This window comes from Aegilops tauschii, chromosome 3 (genome assembly GCF_002575655.3).
Source record: "Aegilops tauschii subsp. strangulata cultivar AL8/78 chromosome 3, Aet v6.0, whole genome shotgun sequence".
Taxonomy (NCBI): domain Eukaryota; kingdom Viridiplantae; phylum Streptophyta; class Magnoliopsida; order Poales; family Poaceae; genus Aegilops; species Aegilops tauschii.
Window position 1 is genome coordinate 96,370,242 of NC_053037.3, and position 9,658 is coordinate 96,379,899.

General features: G+C 42.5%; 1 protein-coding gene across 2 annotated transcripts; it reads right to left on the reverse strand.

Moving 5' to 3' along the window:
* Positions 1-1,224: 1,224 nt before the first annotated feature.
* On the reverse strand, positions 1,225-9,126 carry LOC109787186 (uncharacterized). Of its 2 annotated transcripts, none has more exons than XM_020345743.3 (18): positions 8,801-9,126; positions 8,147-8,356; positions 7,943-8,038; positions 7,732-7,784; positions 7,096-7,192; positions 6,280-6,353; positions 5,855-5,972; positions 5,320-5,430; positions 4,712-4,788; positions 4,357-4,423; positions 3,646-3,711; positions 3,272-3,379; positions 3,025-3,155; positions 2,827-2,893; positions 2,640-2,707; positions 2,432-2,525; positions 2,010-2,068; positions 1,225-1,887 (listed from the first exon to the last, which is right to left on the reverse strand). In XM_020345743.3, the coding sequence occupies exons 1-18, from the start codon at positions 8,951-8,953 to the stop codon at positions 1,521-1,523; spliced, it is 2,016 nt and encodes a 671-aa protein (XP_020201332.1). In that variant the 5' UTR covers positions 8,954-9,126; the 3' UTR covers positions 1,225-1,520. The 2 variants fall into 2 exon arrangements, with proteins under 2 accessions (XP_020201332.1, XP_020201331.1); XM_020345742.3 differs by having other exon boundaries at positions 1,998-2,068.
* Positions 9,127-9,658: the final 532 nt, after the last annotated feature.

The window sequence follows — 9,658 nt, forward strand, 5'->3', positions numbered from 1 at the left end:
TCGAGAGATGCAGGCACCCGTTGCAGTCTCTGTACACGGTGCACCGCATACCCCCGTGGTCCCTCTTCTTCTCCGACAAGGATGGCCGGCGACGAGCGCAGGCGGCCGAGGATGCCGCGTCGGAGATCGGGGAGGGCCGCCTGCCTCCCGCGATCGTGACACTGTACCCGTCGGCCGGCGACCTTCCCATGAACTTCGTGCTCTTCGGCCGCGGCAAGGACAAGATCGCCGCCACGGACCACCTCGGCCGCGCGCTCCTCTACGACGACGCGCTGCGCGCCGTCTCCGCGCTGCCGAGCGCGGAGGGGCCGAAGCATTACCCCGTGTCGGTCGCCGTCGGCGACGACGCGTTCTTCTTCAGCAGCCCGCCCGACGACGCGCACGAGCGGCCCGTCGTGGAGGCGCTCGCCGACGACACCTACTGGTCGCGCAGGTCGGAGATGCACTGGCGGTACGTCCCGCCGCCGCCCTACGCGACGCAGCAGCCCAAGGAGGGCCGCGAGACCGGCGCGTACGACGGCGCCGTCGACGCCTACACGGTGGTCGGCGAGACGCGGCTCTGGGTCTCCTCGAGGGGCCACGGCACCTACTCCCTGGACACGAAGAAGATCTCATATGGCATTCAACAGGAACGAGGTCCGCCATGGCGAGTGGAGCAAGGTCGGCGACTGGGCCATGCCGTTCCGCGGGCGCGCCTTCTTCGCCCCGGAGCGCAGGCTCTGGTTCGGCTTCTCGGAGAGGGACCAGAGCGTCCTCTGCGCGGCGGACCTGCGGCAAGCAGGCGCGGCGGCCGGACAACCGCCGGTGGTGAGCCACGAGTGGGAGGGTTTTACCGTGCCCTGCCAGGCGGCGGTACGGTCGTTCCTCCTGCACCTAGGCACCGGCGACGGCCGGTTCTGCGTCCCCAAATTCTCACACGACGCGAGTGGTCGCGGTGTGGCCATGCTCACCGGCGTGGAGGTCGCGCGCTGCGTCGACGGCGTAGCCCAGTGCCTCATCAAGCATAAGACGTACAGCTACGGAGGATTAGGAGATGATGACAAACCCGTCTGCCTACTCTAGTGGAAAAATAATAATGATAGTTTCCTCTTTTTAATAATGATGATACTGATAATGGAGTACCAAAGTTAGCATGTGCTGCCATTTTGTGTTGTTGTAAAGTGGAAATGCAAAGACAGTATAATTTGTAAGTTGGTTTTCAAATGTTAATCCCATGCTAAGAAATACGAAAGGCATATCCATGGATTTTTTTACAAATGTCAAGTATGTTTCACTGTTTCTGTATGCATACATGTCCATGACAAGAACAAACAAATACAAATGACTTGTCAAGGCCTCAACGGTAGTCTTACACATTTGCATTTCTCATACAGTAAAGACAGAGCAATGCACACGCAAAAAAAAAAGGACAGCAATGGACACAATAAAACAACACTATCTACATTCGGGTGTTAGGCGATTTGTGCAGTGCCCAGAGGGACACACCATAGTATGCATCTCGCCGGTCTAGATGCATGTGGTTATTTCGTATCGCTCGATTTGGATATGTCAGCTCGCAGCTCCTCTTCGAGCTCGTCGAACTCCCACCCGCTTATATCTTCAGGGGAGTACCTGTTGGATTTACCAAATTCTAACTCCAACTCTGCGAGCTCTGCACCAAGGTCCAGTGTTTGCTCAGATTTCACTGGAGATTTTGGAGAGCCCACGGGCGCAGCTTTAGGCGTAGAGGGTGCCTGAACAGGCGAAGAGCTTGACTCGATTCGCTCCTTCGTTGGCACCTTTGCTCTGCGGACTTCGATGTCCAGCGTCGGCCTTTCTATAGACTCGAATGCCTCTCTCAGCTTCTCTATCTCCGAAAATAAGCTCCTGACCTCTGGATCATCTCTCCTGAAAACAAAAGAAAATGGAACATGTCCAGTTGCTGGGATCAAAACCAATTTCCCACCAAAGAAATTGTAAGGACAAGAGAGAAAATACTATGGGAAGTTTGGCCGTACCTAGAACTGTACCCTTGTTCGGAATAAAACAGCTTCTTCATGTGATCAGTGATGCTGAAGGCAATTACGATCTGAAAACATTGCAACATTAACAGCCACCCAAAGTACTTATTTTCTAGCCATATATCTGTTTATGTGGTTTCCTCTGTACAACCAACTACTCCCTCCATTCCTAAATATAAGTCTTTGTAGAGATTCCACTATGGACCACATACGGATGTATATCACTCATTTTGTATACATCCGTATGTGGTCCATAGTGGAATCTCTACAAAGACTTATATTTAGGAACAGAGGGAGTATAATTTTGGTGGGAAAACATGGGTACATACATAGGAATGTTTATTTAGAGAGGTTGATGAGGATAAATAGAATTAACTAGCAGTTCGATTTTAAAAACAGGTAAGCATCACAATTGGGTACTCGGTACGAACCTTCTTTTCAGTTTCCAAATATTCCTCCTCGAGGGCTTTCTGTGGGCTTGTCTTTTCTGACACCTCCTCGTCTTCAAGTTCCGTTGACTCATCCCTACAATATTTGGCCCAAATCATATAACGGCAAACTCATTAGGACCTTTGTTGTGTCAAACAGGAGGGTCCAGGAATATGTGGAAGACTTTAGGGAAAAAAACAATTGAATAACCTTGAATTTAAGAATGCCAAATTATCCACGTATGTGTGGATCCGCTCAATCGATGGGCTTAGAACTTCCTGCTCAAGACAAAAGATGCATAAAAAACAGTGATAAAAAATATACCCTAATGGTACAGTGTGTTCTCTAGGAATGGAACAATGGCTTTAAACAGTTTATTTTATACCCAACCAAGTACCTTGAATGTAGAAAGGTGATACTTCGTCAACTTCATAAAATTGCTTGTGCATCTCTCTAGCTCAGCACTGTGACCATAAAATCAAAAATAAAGCTGAATTGATTTAAAAGAATGTAGAATTTAATTATAGCTTTACAGGGGGGAAATAGGATAAAATGGTTGCAATCAAAGGTCGGTATAGCCATAATCACTACATACTTGGTTTTCTGTTCAATCTGTTCATCGTATGACGACTGGAGCTGCCAAGTATCCTCAAGGAAATTGATCCACGTCTTGACTACACCAGCCTCCACATTACATGAGGCAATAGTTTTTGAAAGTTCATTCTCCTAATTCAAAACAAAATATGAAGCTGATCAAATACTTTAACCCAAAAAGCGAACGTCAATCTCGTGAATATTACTGGAAGAGTACTAAAACTGGGCAATCAAAAAAGTGGACGCACCTTTGCTTTTAAACTAAAGATCATCTGATTGTTTGCTTCATCAAACTGATCCCTCTCTTCCCTTGTTAGCTTGAGCCGCCCAACAGCAGCATTCAGTGAAATGTTGACCTGTTGGGCGAAAAGAGGAAGGACCTCAAAATATGATAGTTTTGGAACTCATATATACGATTAGTTTTAGCACAACAATAAATATCACTGGTAACTCAACACCTTCGATAATCCTGCATCAGAGAGGCCTTGGGTTAAGGCTACTAATGATAGAACTCATCAGTCTGCCGGACGGAAACATTTGTGTCCATGTCAAACCTATGCCTAGGAGTAGCCAACACGAAAATAATAATATAGGAAGGTCTTATTAAGGAAAATGCAGGTACCTTCTTCAGCTGAGCCTCAAGTTCATCCCTTTGCTTCTCCAATTCAGAAATCTCAGCAGTCAACTCCTATATAAGTGACACATTAAAAGGTAAGGAACATCAGCAGAATATACAACAAAGCAATATTCATCCAAGCATTTATTTTAATGTATGTGTGACATGTGAATTTGCATGCAAAGTACTTATGATCCAGAAATATAGGTAGACATCCTAATAGCCTTATAAACAAAGGTTGGGCTCCACAAGCTGCTTGAGCTCAGCTAGAACTAGCCTCAATTAAGTTTGGTTCAAGCTCAGCTCAAAGTGACCTGAGCTCAACCTCATCTCAGTTAGCTGGAGCTGACCTCACAAAATTGTCTTCACTTTTTAATGCATGACCTTACTGATCTTTTTCGAGCTCAGCTAAACCTCATATTAGTTTGCTCGAGCTGAGCTCGAGCCTAACTCTAGTCTCAAACCACATCGTGGCTGGCTCGACCTTGACTCGCTGGCAACCATACATCCCATGAACACTGTGCGCACGCATAATGGTTTCCTTACAGCAGGTGTTAGATGCAGTTTTCATGAAACAAGACACGTGTCCAAAGGTGCACGGCCAATGCTAAATGAAAATCACGATGAGAGTCCTATGTTCCAAAATAAGATTTCTTATAGTACAAAGAGTATAAACATTTCTACTGCCACCGTATGGGCTAGGAATAGGATTCTTACTTTTTCAACTGCACTCACTTCATTCTCCTTTTTGGCACGAAAGTTAAGAGCCTCCTCTTTCTGGCGTCTGCAGTATGCACAATAAAATTTGAAAGGTCACCTCGAAGTTCTTGTCCAACCAATGGATTTGTTAAAAAAAATAGTACACCAGCAAAATCCAGAAAAAGAATGCAACCACGATAGGGAGCAACATGACAGATACTACATGGTCTACCAAGTTATTGAATTCACCCAAAAAAAACATAAAATCAAAGGGATCATCGATGAAGAAAAATGAACTCGTAAAGGTAGATGATATAAAGTAAATCAAGTGGCATCAAAAGATTGATAGAGACGAATTGTATGGAAGCTCCACCTGTGATCCAAAATACGCTTCTCTGCCTTGGAGGATGAATTGGCAAGGGAGGATGCTAAGACCTTTAATTTGTCAACCTGCAAAATTTACCACAATGTATTTGTTATTGCAATCCATGCCTTTTTCACCAAGTGAGTGTCTATCAAGTCAATATCAGAAGTCTAAACTGAACAAAAAGGTACATGGAAGCTGACTCCACCATGGTCTCAAGCACAATGGTGACTGGTCACTTGCACACACAAAATATGCGTGAAACCTTAGCCCAAAAAATCAACTTCTACGGCCATCGCGTTCAAGTGTTCAACAGAAGTACTAGTGCATAGGATACAACTATTCAATGGGATATTTAAGGAACACATGAAAACATATCCCATTACTCACCAGTTCAATTCTTTCAGTGACAAAGTCTACAAATTAAGTTCCAGGAACAAAAAAGAAGTAGAAGTATGTATGCATAAAATCTGCAGCGCATAGCACTAAAAGATATTCCTATTAGTGATCTATAATGTATTATGTGAAAGGTAACATTCAGTCATTTTGCAAGAAGTTTTAAATATGAAAATTTCAAGCATAAAAATGATATGCATAAAGATCGCATGAATACATGCCTTCTGGAAATGAACCTCTGGGGAATCCCCAGCGTTAATTGATCTTTTCTTCAGTAGAAGGTCTTCCATTCTAGAGCAGAACCTCACTTCAGTGAGTGCTTCTTTAAAAGACTAGTCAAAGTGGAGAATTCAGTTAGCGCCTTAAAAGAAATGTGAAACAGAAAAATAGAAGTAATAGAAGATGTAACATTATAAAACATATCAACATGTGATACTAACTATTGTTTAGATGAGAACTATTGCCTATTGGCGCAGTGAACAAATTTAACATAATCAGTGAGATCAAGGTTGGTGCTTCTGTTCTCTATAATCAATTAGTCAGTTGCATATGTTTTCACGGACAGTCTATCTGCCAGGTCAACTTCCCTGACAAGCATGTGCTCATAAGGTGGGATGAAATAAGAAATTCTAAAGATATAGTTGAAGATCTCAGGCTAAACACATATGTAGTCTGACAAGTGGCGACTAAGCTAAATCAAGAACACTTCTGTGAATATGTAAGTACTAAATTATAATACGTTGACAGAGGTAACACCTCAACGACTGCAACAGCAGTATCTTCTGAAGCTTTTTCAGGATCTTCAGTTGATTGAACTCGCAATGCCTCCTTCTCATCTAGTTTCTTCCACAATTCTAAGGCTTCAGCATCTATCCTGAAGTAAAATTAACATATTATAGTAACAACAAACGAAATTAAAACAATTTCTGAATTTTAGAGGCAAAAGAACCATGGTATCTCTTTTGGGCGCCCCAGATGTTGCAGGCGAAAAACTTTGGAAAAGGAGGGTTCAGGTATATGATTCAAATATTGAGAGTTTAATTGACATTTATGGACCAATTACAACAAAAATGCATGAGATAAGTATAACATCTAATCTCATTACAACACATCATATACCAGATTGTGTAGACAACCAGTAAGAAAACCAGACTTCGACAGCTAGTTACATAAATGCTCACCTCACAATGTCAACACTCCTCTTTAGTCCTGAAATAGCACTCTGGGTAAACTGAAGCAGCTCTTCACGTTTCACCTAAATGTGTATAGGAATTTAGTATGATAGACATGAAGTCAATTTCTCAAAAAGTTCACCACTTATGCACACACTTAAACTTTTTCCTAATGGAAAGACATTAAAAATGGGTAATACTGAACAATCTTATGCTCTCTCTCCATAAAAAGCAATAGCCATAGTCAAGCGACAGTGGAGCAGAAATGCATCATCACATTCATCGCTCTAGTTCCTCAAGCAGTAAATCTGCAGACCCTTAAAGTACCAGAGTATAGCTATGTTCACAGCCTCACAGTCACACGTATTCATCGCTCTATGGTTATTGGTTTCTTCTCATGGTTACTTATTAGAAACCTAAAAAATCTCCTCGAATAACATCATTTTTCCCCTTATATGAAAGAAAAAAGGGCAACAAGAAATCATGTGCGGTGTAAACACAAATCATCCAAAATTTGGATAAGGTGAATAAAAATAGATAAAGTAGTGCTTGCAAGAAAAGGAAGCAAGCTATGATAAATAATTCCACTATGTCATCAGTAAGCAAAAATATTGACAATAAAATAGAGAAAGAAACTCGAGTGGGAACGAAGAAATTTAGACATATATGTGAATAAATAGTTGTAGACTATGAGTTAGGCAGATATATAACACCCACTTAGTAATATATTTACGAATTATCTGTAAAATTTATTATATTGCAATTTTAGCCTTTTGCCAATTTAGTAAGCATGCCATAAGAGTATAGGACATCCAACAAACGTACCAGGACTTCATCGTGGTAAATTGAGAATGATTTTGCCAAGTCTTGTATGCTGCTTATAATTGCATTATTGATTTCTTTCCCTCCTGTAAGACATAGGCTAAAGGAAATGACAAATAGTTAAATGGAAAGGTTGTTGAGATTGAAAAGAACATTCAGTAATACAAGGAACAGTAAACATAATCTTGCAAGGCCTACAACTGATGAGGTTGTTCAGCAATATGTGGGTTATCTTAACTGTATGTTTAGGAGAAATATATCATCAAAACCACAAAACAGCGTAAGAATATGGCCTCGAAAATAAACATATAAGGACCTTATCCACACATTGTAAATAACCAAATCAACTGTAACACTAATGGATAAGAACAAGCCTTAAAAATTTAAAGTAGTAATTTATTCAGGTGTTTCAGAAGATCATGTTCATTCAGGTCAAGAAACAACTAGCATAATCTACAGAATGTTGATGATTTTTCGTGTACAACCATATTTAAGTAATAAGTACCAATATATTCCTAGTATGCCAACTAAAGGAGAAAAGGAAATGTGGTTCTACAGATTGTTAAAGCCCATCAGATCAACCTATCCAAAAATTAGCAACACCAAACTGTATTACTACTATTTACACAATAAGCTCACCCGAAAATTTCCAAAAGCAGGGAGACCTCTTCTTCCTTGGGAGCTTCAAGAACCTGCGCGTAAAAAGTACTCAAATGTGTTTAGTTTGATAGCTTCTATCAGTGATAAGAACGAACAATAGCATTGTGTGACAGGGAATTCAAGCTGGTTAGACAAAGTAGATGTTATCTAGAGTCTTGACAGTCAGGGTATCATGGCTGAACCAACTCACCATGGACAATGTAATACCCTCAAGTGCTTGGCTATAGAGGAATACATCTCGGAAGTTCATAGGAGCTCCTCCAATGTCAGCGTCATAAAACAAAACCTGTGCACAAGAGTTGACATCAAAACACATGAAACCAAGGAAGCAAAGCAAATATAGAGCATGGCCACAAACGGACACACAAAGGCAATGTGATGCGTAGATGCATACTCTTGCTAATGGTGTTTTCAAGCTGTTTGGGTCAATTGAAGAGACATTCTGTGAGACACTCCCATCCAAACCTCCGAACGCAGCCTCGATCTCTTGAAGTGATCTGAGCCAGCGTGTTAGCACCTGAACTCTCTGATCCCCGCGTGATGAGACTGCCGCCTCTTCCAAGCGCTTCACTGTCTTCTTGACACTTTTGTAGTTCTGGGTGATCTGCAAATAACAGTACACACTTGGTTAACTTGCCGCAAATCATCATCAGGATTCAGGGATAGGGCATTTGTCATTTGATATCTTTGAGTACAGTACAAACACACTGAATCCAGCGTCAAACAGTCGAGCCTAAAATCCCAAATACTCAAAAGATTAAAAAAAATCCCCACTATGTGGCAAGTGGCAACCCTTCTCACTCTTGGAACATAGTATGAATTTGCCATAACATGTGGGGCATGAAATCGTCCAATTGCTGAGAGAGATCCTCAATTCGTACATAATTAATTAGTATTAGCATAGCTTGAATGCTGTTTAATTTGGCCAGTCTACACAGAAATCTCGGTTTGACTAATTTCTCGGTTCACACATCCCCAACAGCAGCAATTTCGAGGGGGGTTTCGGGAGTGAGGGGAATAGAGGGGCGGAGAGCGGAGGGGCGCTCACCATGCGATCATTGAGGATTTTGGTGCCCTCGGCGACGGCCTGGCCGGCGTGGTGGGCGACGGCATCGGCGTAGCCCAGCACGGCGCGAGTGACGCCGCTGCGGCCGCCCGCCTCGACGGCCTTGCTCACCGCGCTCCGCAGCCACGACGACATCGCGGGATCACGGCGGCGACTCTGCTGGGGGGGGTAGGTGGGTGGGGTGAGGGGTTGGACGCTCGCGGTCGCGGCGCTCTCTGCTCCGCTCTTCCCTTGTCTTGTCTTCAGGTAGGGGCTTCAGTTCAGAGTTCAACCGTAGAGAGGAGCAGGGGGGTTTCGTGCTGGTGTGTGCTTTTCGGTTTCTGTCCGATCTTTTATTATTTTCTGACAACAATATTTTTTCTGTTCATATGTATTTTATTTTATTTTTGTAGTGACTATTTATAAGTCGACTGAATTGTTGTGCAATAAGTCATTTTTTACTCCCTCAGCCCATAATAGTTGTCGCTGCTTTAGTAGTAACAAAGTACTCAGTATTAGTTCCTTTTTTTTATATAGACACGAGGTTTGCACATTTTTTTCATGTCAGTCTAACATGTATCTACCTTTCACAAGAGTCAAGAGCTAATTAAGTAAGGATATAATGTTTGATGTCCACAAATGTTAGTTAACATACACCCGCATACACTTGGTTAAAATAACTGCATCGGCAAACAAAATAATTTTACTTTTTAGAATGGAGAGAAGGGTAAATCTAAATCTAAATTATGCATATGAAGCTTCAAAAAAGGAGTACACAATATGCGAAGGCATGATACTCCAAATATTATGAGTTGACTTGCTTATAAGCGCCGTAATCATTTTTTTTCCTTCTTAGTATGG

Coding starts and splice junctions, on each gene's coding strand:
- LOC109787186 (XM_020345742.3), bottom strand. CDS start 8,953: ATGTCGTCGTGGCTGCGGAGCGCGGTGAGCAAGGCCGTCGAGGCGGGC. Junction 8,357..8,800: donor AAATCCTCAATGATCGCATG/GTGAGCGCCCCT, acceptor TGTTATTTGCAG/ATCACCCAGAACTACAAAAG. Junction 1,888..1,997: donor GAACAAGGGTACAGTTCTAG/GTACGGCCAAAC, acceptor TTTTGTTTTCAG/GAGAGATGATCCAGAGGTCA.